The sequence below is a fragment of the Aethalodelphis obliquidens genome, unplaced genomic scaffold (genome assembly GCF_003676395.1).
Source record: "Aethalodelphis obliquidens isolate GAN/ISIS:26980383/991018 unplaced genomic scaffold, ASM367639v1 scaffold56, whole genome shotgun sequence".
In the NCBI taxonomy this organism is placed as follows: domain Eukaryota; kingdom Metazoa; phylum Chordata; class Mammalia; order Artiodactyla; family Delphinidae; genus Aethalodelphis; species Aethalodelphis obliquidens.
In genome coordinates this window covers 10297530-10318207 of record NW_020838000.1, presented here as the reverse complement: position 1 = coordinate 10318207, position 20678 = coordinate 10297530, and the positions used below count along the sequence as shown (strand labels likewise).

Genomic DNA, 20678 nt, shown 5'->3' with positions numbered 1-20678 from the left:
AGAAAAGCTCCAAGAAAGAGGTAAAACAATGCAAAGAGATGAGAGCTGGCAGATCAGGAAAGAGAAAAGGAAAATAAAGCAATCAAAGATAAAAGCCTAGAAACAACAAAAAGCAGAGCAGACATGTCTTACAACACAGTCAAGAATCTGAAGCCACAGCCAGAGTGAATCTTTAAAAAACTAGGTCAGCCTCTGTCCCTCCACCTAAAACTCCCCATTGGTTTTCCACATCACTTTAAGGGCCAAAGCAAGTATTTACCTGGAACACCCCCAACCTCTGCTTTACCTCCTACTGCTTTTTTCACTTGCCTCCAAACATGCTACACCTCACGGTGTTTGTTCTTGCTAATCTCTTAATTTCCAGTAAACATCTGCACCATATGCAAGGCTTCCATATTTGCTTATCTCCTCGAATGTCACTGAATCCTTTCCTGATAACCCAACACAAAATAGCAACTGATCCCCACCCAACATACCATTCCTTTAATTTTTCCATAGTAATTATCAACACATGACAAACTATATATTAACTTGCTACTATCTCCCCCATTAAAACATAAACTCCATAAAGGCTGGGACTTCATTTATTTTATTCACTGCTCTACCACAGCACCTAGAATGGTACCTGCTATGCAGCCAGGCTCATTAAGTATTTGTTGAATGAATGAAGGATAGGTAAAAGGAAATAACTTAAAACTAAATTTAAAGACAAAATTACAATCAGAAAATAGCTGATAAAGACAGATGAAGGATATCCATTTTAGTAGCAAAACACACTGCACAAAAATTTACTGACAGAAAAACACACGGAAATAAAACATGTAAAGATGCAATGAAAGATATAAATGAAATAAAAATCCGAATTTCAAAACTAAAAGTGTACATTCACATAATGCCCTAACAAAAAGAATCAAGAGATTTAGCCTAGGAAAGTTAGCATGAATTTCAGGGATAAAGAATTGAATCCTACAGGCATCCAGGCAGAAGAGAATGGACTATGGTGGTGGAAAGTGTAATGGGGGGATGGAATGTAAGCAGAGAGTAGCTCAATTCAAGACTTTCACTCGCTAGAAGACAGTAGAGTAACATCTACAATATTGAAAGGAAAAAGCATAAATTGAGAATTTTATAACTAGCTTATCTACCCTTCAACTAAATAAAAAAAAAGAAATGGTCCAAAATAAATAAGATACCACTGAATACAATATCCATGAGCTCTTACAGAAACTATAAAAACAAAAACTACTTGATGATGAGGTCTGTTCAACCAAGAGACATCAAAATTTTAAAACCTGGGAATAGAGAAGCTATGAATAAGGACAGAGTGTGTGTGATAAAACAGCGGGAATTATGATTACAAATTAAACTGTAACGTCGTAATTCTTGACAATGGAAACACAAGAGTGAAACAAATTACAAAACGTTACTTCCTAACTTCTCACCACAGTAAATCAGAAAACCACCAAAACCTGAAACATAAACATCCATGAACATCGAAGTACACGGCTCTAAGGAACGATCAATTTCTTTACATTCTTCACTTTTCGTTTTAGAGAAATATTTTAGGAACTATTTATTCCTTGCCATGGATACCAAAGTAGTTTTTATAATATGAAATTATAGTAATTTACTTTATTGTGTGTTCTTATTGGAACATACCATGACTTTTGTATAATGCAAGAGCTATATGGAGATTATTATTTCACATTGCTTAATTTTCTTAAGATTACAGTAAAGTTAACCTAATTACTATTGTAACATGTCATTGGTAACTAACATGAAGGGTAAGAACAGTCTACCCTAAACTTTTCAGTAACAATTTTCATTACTAATTACAAACAAATTAGCCTAATGTTGTTGTCTACTTTCCCGTTCATGTATTTAATTCTCTTCTTTAGGGAATGATCAGGTAAAACACTTAGTTTCAATTCTAATTTATAACTTATTAAAAATCCATTCAATACAATTATAAGGCTATTTTGAAATCGGGGTATGTAAATTAGTGTATAACTTGGGCCTCAACAACCATGGCATTCAAACCAAATTTAAGCAGAACCTGTGAAACACCACTACAGAACCTCAAGAGTGTACATATACTGTTTGAAGACTACTGTTCTGGGTGATAATTATTTTCCCCCAGTTTTATTATATAATTAACATATAACATTATATTAGTTTAAGATGTAGAACAAAATGATATGACATATAATATAGAAATGATTACTACAATAAGTTAACATCCATCACCTCACATAGTTAAAATTTTTTTCTTGTGATGAGACTTTTAAGCTTGCATCCCCAGAACTATCTTATAACTAGAAGTTTGTACCATTTGACCACCTTTACTCATTTCCTCCACCCCCCACTTGTCTACCTCTGGCAACAACCAATCTATTCTCTGTTTCTATCAATTTGGTTTTTGTAGATTCCACATGTAAGTGAGATTATGAATTATTTGTCTTTCTCTGACTTATTTCATTTAGCATAATGCCCTCAAGGTCCATCCATATTGCTGCAAATGGCAGGATTTGCTTCTTTTTTTACAGCCAAATAATATTTCAATGTATGCATTTACCACATCATCTTTATTCATCCATTGACATACATTTAGGTTGTTTCCATGTCTTGGCTATTGTGAATAATGCTGCAATGAACATGCCTGTATCTCTCTGAGATGGTAATTTTGTTTCCTTTGGATATACACACAGAAGTGGGTTTGCTGGATCATATATGGCAGTTCTATTTTTAATTTTTTGAGGAACCTCCATACTGTTTTCCACGGTGGCTATACCAATTTATATTCCCACCAACAGGGGTTTTCCTTTTCTTTACATCCCTACTAATACTTGTTAATGCTTGTTTCTTTTTTTTAATGATAGCCATTCTAACAAGTATGAGGTGGTATCTCATTGTGGTTTTGCTTTGCACTTCCCTGATGATTAGTGATGTTGAGCACTTTTTCATGTACCTTTGGCCATATCTCTGTCTTCTTTGGAAAAATGTGTATTCAGTCCCTCTGGCTGACTTTTAACCAGATTGGTTTGTCTGTTTTTTGCTACTGAGTTATATGAGTTCTTTATATATTTTGGATATCAATCCCTTATTAGATATATAATTTGCACATTACTTTCTCCTATTCTGTAGGTTGCCTTTTCATTTTGTTGGTTTCCTTTGCTATGCAGAAAGAAGCTTTGTTGTTTGATATAGTCCCACTTGTTATATCTGATTTTGTTTTCTTTGTTTTTAGTGTCAAACCTAAAATATCATCGCCAAGACTGAGTCCAAGGAGCTTACCCTGTATGTTTTCTTCTATGAGTTTTATGATTTGGGGTCTTATGTTCAAGTCTTTAACCCATTTTGAGTTGATTTTTGTGTATGGTGTAAGATAGTTGCCCAGTTTTCCCACCACCATTTATTGAAGAGATGGTCCTTTCCCCATTGTCTATTCTTAGCTCCTTTGCCTTAATCGATCACAATATGCACAAGTTTATTTTGGGGCTCTCTTTTGTTCCACTGATCTCTGTGTCTGTTTTTATGCCAATACTATACGGTTTTGATTATTACAGCTCTGTAATACAGTTTAAAAATCAGGAAGCTCCAGTTTTAATGTTCTTTCTCAAGAATGCTTTGGCTACTTGGGTCTTTGTGGTTCCATACATATTTTAGGATTGTTTTATTCTATTTCTGTGAAAAATGCCACTGGAATTTTGATAGGGATCGCACTGAACCTGTAGATTGCTTTGGGTAGTATGGACATTTTAACAATATTAATTCTTCCAATCCACAAGCACGGAATATCTTTCCATTTCTTTGTGCCTTCCTCAATTTCTTTCATCAATGTCTTATAGTTTTCAGTGTACAGCTCTTTCACTTCCTTGGTTAAATTTATTCCTAGGTATTTTACTCTTTTTGATGCAATCATAAATGGAACTATTTTATTAATTTCTCTTTCTGATAGTTATTAGTATATACAAGCACACAGATTTTTGTATATTGATTTTGGATCCTGCAACTTTACTAAAATTGTTTATCATTTCTAATAGTTTTTTGATGGAGTCTTTATAGTTTTCTATATGTAATAAGTCACCTGCAAAAAGAGACAGTTTACTTCTTCCTTTCCAATCTGAACACTTTTAATTTCTTTTTCTTGCCTAACTGCTATGGCTAGGACGTCTAGGACTGCTGAAAAAGTGATCAGACTGGGTATTCTCACCATGCCCCTGATTTCAGAGGAAAAGGTTTCAGCTTTTCAGCTTTAAGTATGTTTGCTGTGGGCTTGCCATATATGGACTTTATTATGTTGAGGTATAGTCCCTCTATACTTACTTTGTTCAGAGTTTTTACCATGAGTAGGTGTTGAATTTTGTCAAATGCTCTTTCTACATCTATTGAGATGATCATATGATTTTTAGCCTCATTTTGTTAAGGCGTGTATCACATTGATTGATTTGTGGAAGCTGAACCATCCTTGCATCCCTGTAATAAATTCCACTTGATCATGAGGTATGATCCTTTTAACGTATTGTTGAATTTAGTTTATTAATATTTTATTAAAGATTTTTGCATCTATGTTCATCTGGGAAATTGGGGTGTAACTTCCTTTTATTGTAGTGTCTTTTTCTGATTTTGGTATCAGGGTAATGCTGACCTCAAATGAGGCTGGAAGCATTCCTTCCTCTTCAAATTTTGGAACAGTTTGAGAAAGATAGGTATTAACTCTTCTTTAAATGTTTGGTACAATTCACCTGTGAAGCCATCTGGTCCTGGATATATTATTAAAGCAGAATATGCCTCAATTAAGAGGAAGCATTATTTTTCTCTTGAACCTCCTCAGTTCTTACCTCTAGTAAATTTCAGCTGAAAACTAGTGAGCTAGCATCCATAGAGGAACAGACATCTTCAAGGAAGTATGTCAGTGATAAAGTTATTCATAAAGAAACTAATATAAGAATATTAGCTTGGTCCATAAGTGACTGTAATTCTATAAGATCATGCAATTTGTTATAAAAACCACATTTAAAAAACTTTATTAATTTATAATGGCAAAATTCTATTCAGGCTACTATTTAAGAGGATTTTCACTCAAAATTTCTCTGAGTGCTCCTTCTCCCAAATATCAAAGGAATGATACTATCTCTCCAATTGCATTATGCATATATCTGTGCAATCTGGCAACATAAGCACAATTCAAACATAGGCATCCTTTTTCAGTAAATATCACTTACGATCATCTGAATACAACAAAAATATTTCTAAGCTCCCTTTGATTGCCTGTTTTAGGACTGCAAGAAATCTGACCACCATAGGTGCTATTCTATAGGACACAGTTTTACCATTATTTCATATTGTAAGGTCTTGAACAGGTTAGAAGAAATTTAAAAATAAAGTACAAATTCCTAAAATATATTTTACAGGCCCTCAAAAAGAATTAGACACAAGCTATTTAAAGACATAAATCTTGCTGGCATCATTTTCAAAATATATCTACAATCACATCTTTCCTAATCCCCTCCAATGCTGTACTAGCTCCAAGCTACTATCACCTCCTCGTTGGAGAACTATTATCATCTCCCAGCAACCCTGAGGTCAATGAGGCCTTGTATGACTACTCCATATAATACCCAACTTATATAATTCTCACCCCACTCCATTACAGCTGTCCCTCAGCATTTGCAAGGGATTGGTTCCAGGACCCACTGTGGATATCAGAATCTACAGATGCTCAAAGCTCTTATATAAAATGGCATAGTATTTGCAAATAACCTATGCATATTCTTCTGTATACTTTAAATTATCTCTAGATTACTTATAATACCTAATACAATTTAAATGCTATGTAAATAGTTGCCAGTGCATGGTAAATTCAAATTCTGCCTTCTGGAACATTCTGGAATTTTTTCCAAATATTTTTGATCTGTGGCTGTTTGAATCCATGGATTCAGAACCCATGAAAACAGAGGGCTGACTGTATTCTGATCTACTTTTTCATTTTTCCATAGCACTTATCTCCTTCTAACATACTGTAAAATTGACTTGTATTTGTAGCCTGTTTTTCTTTAGAGTATATGCTCCGCAAGGCAGTGACTTGTTTTCCAATGTACTCTAAGCACTAAAACAGTACCTGGGACATGATATGAGATCATTACTTCTAGAATGAACAAATAAGTTTCAGGCTGTTTAACAAATATGAAGAAATAGTCAATGAGGTTTAATAAATATTAAATATGACCAAAATGTGCATGATGTGCTCTTACACAGAGCTTACCATACCAGATAAAATAAGCAATTCAATGATTTCTGCATCTCCAAGATAGGCAGCAGCATGCAGTGGAGTTCTCTTTTCATTGTCCTGTGATAAGAAGGAAAGATGGAACATAAGTTTTAATGTAAAGTTAATTTTAATATACTTTAAATGAAGAAAAGCCATTATTAACTACAGCTTACTACTCCCACAACTCTAGTGTAGTCTGCAAGTCCCATTATTTCTCTGCAAGGAGAAGAAGAGCCTAAAAAATATATTTTGGCCTTAAAAGAATGGTATAAAATGCAGCAAAGAATAAAAGAAATATCTAAGATGACAAAGAAATAACTTAAGACTTTCTTTGAATAAAGATGCCTATGCTGCTTGTATACACAAGAAAATTTCCTTTACTTCATACTACTTGCCCACCCCCCCAATATATTTCCACAATTTTACATAGTTTAGAATTGTTGATCTAACTAAATAAAACAAACCCTAACAAACAAAAAAGTTTGCTTATCAAAATGTTTCCACAGGACTATAGTGGCAAAAATAGAAAATATCTCTGGGGATCTGAAATTATCCCTTAAAATAATCCTAAGCTTTTTCTTAAAGGTCCTGCCAATTTCGTTTTTAGCTCTAAAATATATTCCTATCCTATGCATAGTCTTCTAAATCTTCCTCCAGGAAGAGAAGCTACATCTAAGTGCACGGCTGTGTGTACTTCCCCCCTCAAACAACAATGTCCTCCAGTTTGAGAAGCAAGATCTTACAGTAATGTCACATTCAGGGATTCAATTCACATTACACTTCATCTAAAGTTACAACAGTGTTGCTGACTTGGCTGTATCTGAGAAAGCTATTCATTTAGAAATATTCAGTTTGAAATTTACATCCAATTTTTTAGATACTGGCTTTTGAGCCAGATTATTAGTTGTTTTCCATTATCCGTTTTCCCCTTTGTCCATAGGAAGAAAGTTTTACCTGGTCATTTACCCACCAGCAAGAGGACAGACTCCTAGCATGCCTTGAAGTTTTGTTACTTAGTGTGGACCAATGGTATGTGAGTGGAAGTAAAGGCACAACTTTCAGGTCATCTTCAACCTAAAAGACACCAATCCAGAGCTAGACTAAAACTTTCCCACTTCCCTCAGGCTAGAAGGCACATGTGCAACTGTATCGGCTTTGACCATGCAGAGGCAGGCCAGTATCCTACAAGTCTGTTAAGCAAAACGTACTGAATCATCTTGTAGAGCACAGCTGCCCCACCAACAAAGAGCTGGACCACTAACTTCTAGACTATTAAGAGAAATAAAATTCTTATTTAAATAGGTATTGTGTTTTGGGGTCTCTTGTATTAAGATAACATTACAACTTTCAAGATTTAAAAAAATGAAAATTTTCACGTCATAATAATTTTCCAGTTTGGCAATCAAAACCCCAATTGTGCAAAGAAAAGATAGTTAGGCCAATGAGAATAAATTAGGAAAAAAACTGCTAGTCAAAAGAGGGGTTAGGGCTTCCCTGGTGGTGCAGTGGTTGAGAGTCCGCCTGCCGATGCAGGGGACACCGGTTCGTGCCCTGGTCCAGGAAGATCCCACATGCCGCGGAGCGGCTGGGCCCATGAGCCATGGCCGCTGAGCCTGCGCGTCCGGAGCCTGTGCTCCGCAAAGGGAGAGGCCACAACAGTGAGAGGCCCGCATACCACAAAAAAAAAGAGGGTTAAAAATATTCACAGGCAATTCCAAAAAGGTTTAGCTGTAGTATATAAAGGAATTAGAAAGATATGTGTAACACAATTATAACTGGCTCTACATACATTTCTTCATATAATTTTAATATATTTGTGATACTGTTTTTGTTCTTAAAATAGTTGGTATAGTCGTTATTAATGTTTTTAATAAGCGAAGAGTTCCTGTCTCTCGAACCCCAACTAATTTCCACAAGACCATGTTTTTTATTCTAATACATACCCCATCAAACAAATGGTTTGCATAGAAATTACTGAACAAACTGTCACTGAAACAGCTAACACAGAACCACTAAATATCAGGCTTTATTCAAAGCTGAGTCCTAACTTAGTCAATTTAATAAAAACATCCTTGGCTTAAGGCTTTTCATTGTTAATCACTAACACATCAAACTTCCCTACTGTTTAAATATGAACAGACCCACTCAAATTGAGGAACACATCTATTCCACAGTATAAACCACATACACAGCACACACAGAAAGTGAGTCATTTATGTGCGAGAGATGTCTGGAATTCTATGACTCAATGCCTTAAATACTATTTATCTATTATTTTATGACTCATGAACTTTCTTTTTTCTTTAATTTGATTTGGAGAAAGGAAAAACTAAGGAATAAATTGGTTAATTTTAAAAGAAAAAACTTTACCTATCATATTTTACTTTACTACAATTAAATATTGAAAATCATGCAATAAAACATTTAAGATTCCCTTTAACAAAATTTATTAGAATGAAAAAATAACTATTCCCTTATACACATTGAATTCCCCTTCAAGGAATTTTTTTTTTAAGATAAAGGTATTGCTATGTGTGTGCAAACAAAACTTAAGTATATTTACTGATCATATAGGAAGCAAAATGCCGAAAACATTTCAATGCCCATCAATAAGGAAGTGGTTATTTAAAATTATGAAACACAAGCAGCTCTTAACCAACCTTCATTTAACTGAATCACATGATTAATCATATTTTCTGTTTCCTGAGTAAAACTAATGGTGAATTTGGCACACCATGTGTTTTGTGTGTGTGTGTGTGTGTGGGGTACGCAGGCCTCTCACTGCTGTGGCCTCTCCTGCTGCGGAGCACATGCTCCGGACGCCCAGGCTCAGCAGCCATGGCTCACGGGCCCAGCCGCTCTGCAGCACATGGGATCCTCCCGGACTGGGGCACGAACCTGTGTCCCCTGCACGGGCAGGCAGACTCTCAACCACTGCGCCACCAGGGAAGCCCACACCATATGTTTTGACTAATAGACCACCACAACCAAGACACTGCATGCTCGCTCCTACCACTGGGTATATGTTTACCAGGGTAAGACGTGTTTGTTACCACAACTGCTTGTGCCAACTGCACCTGCAATCATTTATGTAAATTTTAAAAATATTACTTAAACTGATGAAATAGGAATGAAAAATGCAAATTGTTTCTATGATCAGTAGGTTGAATACTATATAAAGACTCAATAAAGGCAAGCTATGAAAAAAAGTACTATTGAATTGGGTGTGGCCAAGACAACTGAAACACTAAGGCAAACAGTTAAGATATGGAGAAGTTTTGCCCTCAGTTTGATTCTTAGGTATCTAAATTCTCACATCACTTAAAGAAACCCAAAATGGGAATTAAAGATAACGCACTGTGGGTATGGTCTATGCAAGGAAGGTAACATTGAACTGTCAGTGGACTCCAAAAAGCCTTGGACCAGTATTTTTTTTAACGGCTGGAAAATACACACTGTTGCAGCAAAATGCTTAAAGATCATTTAAAATGCTTCCTTCTGTCAGACTTTGATCAGCTTATCACTACCAGTTATGAACATTTTTCAGATGAGAGGTCTTTGAGCTGCACATCCACATTGTGAAATACTATGTAAGGGCTCTGAATCCAATTCCAAAGTGTGTGTGGGGGGTGGTTTTCCCCACACATCCAAGCGAAGTTCCAACACCAGCTGCTCGTCCTACAACTCAACACAATTCTGACACCACCTACCAGGGGACAGCATCAGGTGCCACAAGTTAAGGGTTCAGTCCTACAAGAAGGGGGCCCCACCCCACCTCAGAGGTCAAGAGCAAGTCCAGGTTGTTACTGGTCCTCTGACTGACTGGCTACAAATCGAGGTTCCCCGGACCGCCTCCTTGGGTTTGATGAATTTGCTAGAGTGGCTCACAGGACCCAGGAAAGCAGTTTACTCACTAGATTACCAGTTTATTACAGAGGATACTGGAAGAGACGAATCAACAGTCAGATGAAGAGAAACACAGGGCGGGATCCCAAACAAAGGAGCTTCCATCCTCACAGAGTGTGGGACCTGACACGGTGGAACGTGTAAGCATTTCTGGGTCACCAACCTGGAAGCTCCCTGAACTCCCTCCTTTTGGGTTTTTAGGAGGTCCTACTACACAGGTATGTTTGATTAAATCACTGACCTCTGGCAACTGAACTCAATCTCCAGCCCCCACCCTCGCCCCCCCACCCCCCACAGAGATTAGAGATCGGGGGTGGGACTAAAAGTTCTAACCCTCTAATCACATGGTTGACTCCAAAGGCAAGGGCTCCCACCCTTAGGGGCTTTCCAAAAGTCATCTCATTAACATAAAAAAAGGCACTGTTGCTCTCCTCATAGGAAATGCCAAAGGTTTTTCTGTGCTAGAAACAAAGACCAAATATATATTTCCTATTATAAATCATAATATTGGGTGGGCCAAAAAGTGCCTTTTTTAAGTGTTTTTTTAAGTAAAAATAAAAGACGGTTTTTCATTTTCACCAAGAACTTTATTGAACAATGATTCACCGTTCTCTTCCACTACCTTCTGCCATTTTTCAGGCAACTTCGTAAATCCATCTTCCCAAAACTTTTTATCTTTTTGACCAAAGAACTGTTCCAGATGCCTTTTACAGTCTTCCAGAGAACTGAAATTTTTTCCATTAAGCGAATTTGGTAGACACCGAAATAAATGGAAATCGGACGGTGCAATGTCTGGTGAATACGGCGGATGAATCAGAACTTCCCAGCCAAGCTGTAACAGTTTTTGCCTGGTCATCAAAGAAACGTGCGGTCTTGCAATATCCTGATGGAAGATTATGCGTTTTCTGTTGACTAATTCTGGACGCTTTTTGTCAAGTGCTGCTTTCAGCTGGTCTAATTGGGAGCAGTACTTTTTGGAATTAATCATTTGGTTTTCCAGAAGGAGCTCATAATAGAGAACTCCCTTCCAATCCCACCATATACACATCACCTTCTTTGGATGAAGCCTGGCCTTTGGTGTGGTTGGTGGTGGTTCATTTCACTTGCCCCACAATCTCTTCCATTCCACATTGTTGTACGGTACCCGCTTTTCATCGCCCATCACAGTTTGTTTTAAAAATGGAATGTTTTCATTACGTTTCAGTAGAGAATCGCATAGGGAAATATGGTCCAGAAGGTTTTTTTCACTTAACTTATGTGGAACCCAAGCATTAAAGCGATTCACACAACCAAGCTGGTGCAAATGATGACTGCAATGCCTGGTTTGCATACTCTGAGTATGTTGGCTATCTCCCGCGTGGTATAATGTTGATTGTTCTCAATTATTGTTTCGATTTGATCACTATCAACTTCAACTGGTCTACCCGACCGTGGAGCATCATCCAGTGAGAAATCTCCAGCACGAAACTTTGCAAACCACTTTTGACACATTCAATCCGTCATAGCACCTTCTCCACACCCTGCACAAATCTTTTTGTGCATTTCAGTTGCGGTTTTACATTTCTTGAAATAATAAAGTGTAATATGTAAAATGTTGCTTTCTTTCTTCCATCTTCAATATTAAAATGGCTACACAAAAATTCATCAATTTTGCTAAGCCTTTTTTTGAATGCACGCTGATATGACAGCTGTCACATACAATCTAACGAAACTGTTTTGAATGAAGTTAAAGACAACTAAGTGCTGCTAGAGCCATCTTACGGAAAAAACCAAACGAACCTTTTGGCCAACCCAATATCGCACTATGTTTTCAATTTAAAATAACAAGCAGGCCCTCATGTTCCGTATCAATGGAACATCTCTAAAGCACAGTGTTAAATGAAAAACGCAGCCTCGAAACAATTATATGCTAAAGGTTCTACACACTCCTAGGATTGAACATGCATAAAACATCTTCGGAAGGATACTCAAGGATATCTTGTATACTCAAGATACAGTGATTGCCTCTGGGTAAAGAACTCTGACACTAGAGTTTGAAGTGTGAGAGAGTTATTCTTCACCATTTGTGGCCTTTGGTACCATATGGAGTTATTACCATGTTTCAAAAAGTAAAATTAAAAAATTAAAAATAACATTTCAATCAGCTGAAAAGCATTTCAGTAATTTCCCATACCAGGCATTTCACAAGTCCAGGTGCCCATTAAAAAAAGAAAATGTTTCTTAGATATTAAGTCGGTTTTTAAAGAAACCATACCTCCATGTTGTATTCTAGAACAATCCCAACTAGAATTATGAAATACACAACACAACAGACTCAAACAAAAAATTTAACTCATTTGATCACACAGCTTTTGATTATATCCACTGAAATAAATATTTTTCTTACAGTTCTCATGTGGTGCCCTGAAAAGATATTTGTGCATATGATTAGGACTACAAAAAATTATTCACCCTCCCCAAATAAAAGCAAACTGAAAAATAGCTTTAGTGCTTATAAGTGATTATTCTGAAAGATGGGAAAAGGACACATATTAAAGGAGACCAGTGATTGCTAACCACTTTGAGGTTGGGCCACAGGCTAATGGTAGACTGGTGCATTACACACAAGTGATTGGAACATGAGGGAGTTCGTTTGTGGTGATGCAATAGCTCTGCATCTTGAACATGTTGGCGGTTATACAAATCTACACGTGACAAAATGTCAAAGAATTATACACAGAGATGTTACCATCACTCCTCTCCTCCTCCCCCATATGAGTGCATGCAAAAACTGGTGAAACCCAAGAAAGGTATGTGGTCTAATTAGTTGTACTATGCCAGTATCAACTTCCTGTTTTTGATAATGCACTGTAAGATGTCATCATAGGAGGAATCTGGTTGATAGAAACACAAGATCCTCTCTGTACCATTTCTGTAATTCTGGAGTATCTATAATTTCTTCAAAATAAAGTTTTTAAAAAGTGTTCAGAAACATCCTTTAGTTTTTATGTTGTACTATGGCAAACTCCAGAAACAGCGAAACAGAGTCAAGCAAGGTTAGACAACCTAGGGAATGAGTCTGTGAGAAAGAAGGGAATCTATGGTATATCCAAAGCACAGCCCAGGAAAAGAGCTATTAGATCTAACAGGATGTGCCTTGCGTCAAACCTGCAAACTCAAACTGCACTTATACATTCTCAACATTTTCTGTGGAAGCTTTAACTTAAAGCAGATTCTAGGATCAGGTTGGAATAAGAGGAAGCCTATAAGGTAGGAAAACAGAGAAGTGAAAAGTTAGAAATGATAAATTGAAAGAGAGACAGAACATCTGTACAAGAAGAAATACTTAGAGAGTAAGAATTCATCTATGTATACGGATTCAACTACAACCTTCACAACAATGACTCAATTCTGCAATTCTGCCCTACTCCAGGTACTGAAGCATTCGTGTATATCAGCTGTAACCAGGAAGAATAGTAACACCAATATCACAGAGCTTGCTTTATGCTACGACTGCTCTAGGAACTTTACCTCACAAGGTTAAGGAAGTGAATACATATAAGGAAATCAAGTCACAGAAAAGTTTAAGGAATTCACTCAAGATCATGTGGAATTGGCAGAATCAGGATTGAAGCACTGGCAGCTGAGCTCCAGGTGTGTGATGTTAACTTATTATACAGACTCTATCTACAAGGCTCCACTATCTATTTAACCGCTGTCTGCTTAAAACTAATCATTCTCCCTCAAAACATTCTGTGGTCTGACTTCACTTTTTCTTATCAATTTCTTATAATTTTCTAAGTAGTTTTTTTTTCTTTTCTCTATTTTCCAAATTTACTTTCCCATGATGGTCACTCTCTTTTCTGCCCCATTATTTTTACTTTTTCTTTTATTTCTACTGCTATCAGACTGAAACTTCCCTGTTGAGTATCTGGGTATCATCTTTCAATGCTCAGCTTCTGGTCCATAGAACTCAGCTGAACTTAGCTAGGATTTATCAGATCCATTCTTGTCTTGATCCCTTCATAACGTAAGTTATGATGGCTGGTTGTCCTCAACAGCCTGCACTCAGAGAAACCCCACGGTGAACCTTGGCTTTGGGGATATAGTTCTGTAGGGTGTTGGCGGATGTCTGAGATGCTTCAAATAAGAGAACCCTAGCTTACTTTGGCATGGAAGTGACACTCTGTACACTTATAGCTATCTGGAAAAATCCTTAGATTGTGCTTTTAGTTTTTATTTTTAAATTCACTACCATCCTCCAAACTTATCCTCTCATCCTCAAATCACAGAGATCCAACGGGTTTATGTGCTAGCAGATCAAACTTGAAGGCAATTTCACATTCATTAAATCAAAAGCTCCATCACTTTTAGTGGCTGACATCATCACCAATCAAGTCCACTCTCCCTCGTTAACCTGATGTTCAAAAGTACTAACCTATAGCTGAAACCAGTTAATCTCTACTAATAGAATGAATAATAGCACATTTTCATCTTTCACCTTTCTTCCCTTCACCCAGAATGCCTTTCCCCTGCCCCAATCCCTTCTACTCTTCATGGTCCAGCTCAAATTTCATCTCTGTCACAAAGTCTTCAGGAGCATGTCAGTACACTGGGGTCTCTCTATCCTGTACTTCTATTACAACATTATCATTTGTACCATACAGATGGCATTCTTGTTATTGCTCAACTTTGGGCTTATGTCATGGTTTCATAATTAGGTAATAAGTATCTGGAGGAAGCAAAGAGTCAATTTTATACCCACATAGCACCTGGCTTAAAGTTACATACCACACAGGCACTACAGAGGTTTAAACAAATTTAAATGTTAATGAAGAAAACCCGCCATGAATCAATAATATTCTAATGTACTGTATAGCTTGTAGAAGACTCCTATATTGATTTTGGGGTCCCAGAACACAGTACATTCTAGAATAGCCTCTGACAGACAACTACCCAAATCTCTGGGTACAAACAACTATACATAAATGAATTAAAAACCAGTTCTTAAATGTTTATGATTCTTTTCCAAGGAATACTTTGAGAACCTCTGTGGAACCTTGAAGTTCTAGATTATAACATGAAAAATCATCTGCATTTAGCAGAGGAATGTAACTGTAAGTAAAAAGTATTTCGGGGACTTCCCTGGTGGTCCAGTGGTAAAGAATCCACCTTCCAATGCAGGGGACGCGGGTTCAATCCCTGGTCGGGGAACTAAGATCCCACATGGGGCAACTAAGCCCGTGCTCCACAACTACTGAGCTCGCGCGCCTCAACCAGAGAGCCGGCGTGCCACAAACTACAGAGCCCATGCGCCACAACTATAGAAGGGAAAACCCACACGCCACAACTAGAGAGAAACCTGTGCCACAACAAAGAGTCTGTCCCCAATGAAGGATCCCACATGCCGCAACTAAGACCCCACACAGCCAAAAATTAAATAAATAAATACATTTTAAAAAAGCATTTTGAGTAGTAAACAGTCTCTGTTTCTCTCACTGTCCTTAAGAGTTACTATTTATTGAACACATACCTTAGATGGCATTACTGGGTGTAAGCAAAAGAAATCTAAATTGAACCAATTTAGGTAAAACAGACTTATCAGAAGGACACCGGAATACCTAATGGAATTGAGCACCAACAACTACAACTTAGGTCAGGAAGGCATGTGGCAAGGCCACAAGAGCACATGAAACATTCAGGACTCTGTCTACTTCTCAGTTTCTTCAGCATCAGCTGCTTTTCTTTGCCTTCACCAACAACAATTTTCCTCACATTAGGAAACAAAGCATTAGAGATTCCGGGATTTACTTTTAAAACTTCAGCAGACCAAAGGGAAGTCTTTTAATTCTAAACCTCAGAACAGTATTCTGACCAACCAGACTTTGGTTAGTTGCTCACATGTGTACAAATCAAGTGAGAACAGCTGAAGAAGTCAGGTTTTATTAACACAGCAGTTCCTACAGTAACCATGTGGAATGAGGAGTTTCTCAGAAAAGGAGTGCAACCCACAGATCTTTATTTTGCGGTAGGCACTGCATAAAGCACTTGACACATCTGTTTTACTTTGCAAAATTACTGTACCGTTGAGCATGCATTATTCTTTTTTTTTTTTTTTTTTTTGCGGTACACGGGCCTCTCTCTCACTGTTGTGGCCTCTCCCGCTGCGGAGCACAGGCTCCGGACACGCAGGCTCAGTGGCCATGGCTCACGGGCCCAGCCGCTCCATGGCATATGGGATCTTCCCGGACTGGGGCATGTCCCCTGCCTCGGCAGGCGGACTCTCAACCACTGCACCACCAGGGAAGCCCCTGCATTATTCTTAATAGATGAGGAAATTGCTTTCAAACTCAGGCTCTTCACCAAAATGCTATACTGACAACTGACCAAATAAAAGTATTTATCAAAGCTTGGCCAGTTGTGGCTTCTCCTGGGAATCTTGAAAAAAAAAAGCAAAACTGCAGCAAGTACACTGCTTAGTTATTTGAGCTACAGGCTGAGCTTCCCCACACTTAAGGATACTGAAATCTAGCTTATTCCTTCTACGCACAAAACTATCATTAGCCTATGAACGATGTCCCTCTATATTCCCTTTCTGTATTCCACAGGAAGCAAAAGGAACGGCTGAGGAATAATTGGGTAATAAGCATGCTATCTCTCCTTCCACTGCTTTAGAAAAGCTGCACTAGCCAGAGATCCAGGATTGTATATACAGTTGAGCCCTGAACAACATAGGTTTGAACTGCGTGGTCCATGTACATGCCGATTTTTTTCAATAAATATATTGGGAAAAATTTTGGAAATCTGTGACAATTTGAAAAACTAGCAGATGAACCATGTAGTCTACATATACTGAAAAAGCTAAGAAAAAGTTAGGTATGTCATGAATGCATAAAAGATATGTACATACTAGTCTATCCTTACTCAGGCACATAAGGTGAGTGATATTTAATATAAATGATGTTAGTTTTTTTAGTTTTATAACTGTGCTTTCAAAGAATTAAATTACCATACAGTATCCCCTCCCTCTCCCCCTCCCACCCCCCTTATAATTGGAGAAAATGTGTTATCAGCCTGTCAACACAGATAAATCGTTTTTATGATTCATTCATTAGTGTACAAGCTAGGCTGCCGGGAAACAACTGATTACACCAGGCTACCATAAAGCAATCATACGTTGCTGCTTCAGTATCAATGCATGAATTGTTATACCTGTAAATAAGTATGAATTTCTTTTTCATATTATCTTTTCTTTTTTGTTGTCTAGTATTAGTAATACATATAACATCTAGTGTTTTGTATCATTATAAGACAATACTGATGTAGGTAGTAAGAGATGATTCATCCTATAAACAGACGATGTAAACTTACAGTACTGATAAATACAGTAAAGTACTGTAAATGTATTTTCTCTTCCTATGATTTTCTTTTTTTTTTTAAATAAATTTATTTATTTTTGGCTGTGTTGGGTCTTCGTTGCTGCACACGGGCTTTCTCTAGTTGCAGTGAGCGGGGGCTACTCTTCGTTGCAGTGCGCGGGCTTCTCACTGCACTGGCATCTTTTGTTGCGGAGCACGGGCTCTAGGCCCGTGGACTTCAGTAGTTGTGGCACGCAGGATCAGTAGTTGTGGCTCGCGGGCTCTAGAGCACAGGCTCAGTAGTTGTGGCGCACGGGCTTAGTTGCTCTACAGCATGTGGGATCATCCTGGACCAGGGATCGAACCCATGGCCCCTGCACTGGCAGGCAGATTCTTAACCACTGTGCCACCAGGGAAGTCCCCCTATGATTTTCTTAATAGCATTCTTTTTTTCTAGTTTACTATAATACAGTATATAATAAAAATAACATATATTATCTGTGTTAATCGACTCTTCATGTTATCGGTAAGGGTTCTGGTCAACAGTAGGCTATCAGTATTAAGTTTTAGGTGGGTCAAAAATTATACATGGATTTTCAGCTGCATAGGTTGGGTGGGGTGTTGGTGCCCCTTATCCCCACATTGTTCAAGGGTCAACTGTATTTAAGTACCAGGGACAGTGCACAGGTATGAATGTCTACACTCCAAAAACTTCTAAAAACACTTAAGAAAATGTATATCCAACAATTCACTAATTAATATACAACAATAGTCAGCTATATTCAAAATAATATAATGACCTAATTGTGCTGGTTAAACTAAAAAGCCAAAACAAAAACACTTCATCCCAAATAATATACCTTACACATGGCAATGGATGCTTTACAAATCCTAATCTTCAGTACAACAAATGCAATCCAAACTTTAAAAAGTTCAGAGCAATAAAATGGATGCTCAATAAATATTTGCTGGTTTGAATTTATCAAACTCATAGGCAAAACTTGTAAGACAGATAAAAATTAAAGAGTAGCACAAATCAAAACCTAAAGGAACTTGACATGTTTAGCTTTTGACAGTAACAAACACTCTGGACGACAGTAGACAAGAAGATTTTACATGACCTCTCAATCATCCTTGTAAAAGGACACAGTCATGAATATGCTGTAGGGAAGTTGAGGAAGGGGGAAAGGAAGGTAGAGAAGAGGGAGAAATTTTATTCTCTTAGTTCAATATGGTATTAATGAGATGTTAAAAGCAGCACCATCTTTTAGGACAAACAATGTTTACAGCTAGTTGTTTAATTGTATCCTATGTTATTTTTCAAGTACAGAAAAACACCAATTAAAAATGGCTTTAAAATAAAGAAGATCTACTCTCATAAAGGGTAGGGACAAAGTTGGTTGATCCAGAAGCTCAATGACATCATCCAGATGTCTCTCAGAAACTCTACCTTTCCACTGTGCCTCCAACTACAACTATACGTTATAACCAGTGTAAAGGCTCATCTCAAGCTAGTTCACCCCAAACAAATCCGGCAACAGGAAAGAAGACATCTTTTCCTGTGTATCTATTTTAATTAATTAGTTAATTAATGAAATTTTAAAAGAGCAGCTTTAGGTTCACAGCAAAACTGAGGGTATAGAGACTTCCCATATACCTTCTACCCCCACACATGCACAGCCCCCAGCATTACCAACACTCCCCAACAGAGCGATACATTTGCTACACTAATGAACCTACATCAACGCATCATAATCACTCAAAGTCCAGAACCTTAGGGTTCACTCTTGGTGGTGTAAATTCTATGGGTTTGGACAAATGTTTAATGACGTGTATACATCATTATGGTATCAGAGTATTTTCACTGCCCTAAACATCCTATGTGCTCTGCCTATTCATTCCCATCCCACACCAACCCCTCATATTTATTTATTTGCATATTCATTCATTCATGCATTCATTTAGCTGCGGCACGTGAGATCTTAGTTCCCTGACCAGGGATCGAACCCTCGCCCCCTGCAGTGGAAGCGTGGAGTCTAAACCACTGGACCACCAGGGAAGTCCCAACCCCTCATATTTATACTGTCTCCGAAGTTTTTTTTTTCCAGAATGTCATATAGTTGGAATCATACAGTATGTAGTCTTTTCAGATTGGCTTCTTCCACTACGTAGTATGCACTTAAGGTTTCTCTGTGTCTTTTTTTTTTAAGATCAGAATTTATTTATTTATTTATTCATTCACTCATTCATTCATTCATTTGGCTGTACCAGGTCTTAGTTGTGGTACGCAAGATCTTCACTGCACCATGCGGGATCTTTAGTTGCATCATGTGGAATCTTTAGTTGCGGCACATGGGATTTTTTTTTTAGTTGCAGCATACGGGAGCTTTAGTTGCAGCACGCAGGATCTAGTTCCCTGACCAGGGATCGAAACCGGGCCCCCTGCACTGGGAGCACGGAGTCTTAACCACTGGACCACCAGGGAAGTCCCGCTCCATGTCTTTTCATGGCTTGATAGCTCATTTCTTTTTAGTGCTGTATAATATTCGATTATCTGGATGCACCACAGTTTATTTATCCATTCACCTACTGAAGGACTTCTTGGTTGCTTCCAAGTTTTAGAACTTATGAATGAGGCAGCTATAAACATCCACGTGCAGGTATTTGTGTGGACATAAGTTTTCAACTCATTTGGGTAAATATGATGACTGGATCATACGCTAAGAGTATGCTTAGTTTTTTATGAAACTGCCAAACTGTTTTCTGAAGTGGCTGTACCACGCTGCATTCCAACCAGCAATGACTAAGAGTTCCCACTGCTCCACATCCTTCTTTGGTCAATTCTTTTAGATTTTCTACCTAGATGATGATGACATCTATGAACACAGACAGTTTTATATCTTCCTTCTCAATCTGTATACCATTTTTCCCTGTATTTTTGCATTAGCTAGAACTTCCAGAATGATGCTGAAAAGGAGTTGTAAAAAAGAACACTCTTGTCTTATACCCAGTCTTAGTGGAAAAGCTTTGAGTTTCTCACCATTAAAATATAACGTTAGAAAAAAAAAATATATATATATATATATATATATATAATGTTAGGGCTGCTCTGGTGGCGCACTGGTTAGGAGTCCACCTGCCGATGCGGGGGACACGGGTTCATG

At 37.7% G+C, this 20678-nt stretch overlaps 1 protein-coding gene across 7 annotated transcripts in view; it reads right to left on the bottom strand.

Annotated features, from left to right (window-relative positions):
• Positions 1-20678, bottom strand: part of ANKRD28 (ankyrin repeat domain 28) — a 186195-nt gene that overhangs the window by 75162 nt on the left and 90355 nt on the right. For all 7 annotated transcript variants that reach the window (XM_027086571.1, XM_027086572.1, XM_027086569.1 and 4 more), the window contains one exon: positions 6271-6349. In XM_027086571.1, the coding sequence (XP_026942372.1) occupies positions 6271-6349 (79 nt within the window). The remainder of the gene's footprint in view (positions 1-6270; positions 6350-20678) is intronic.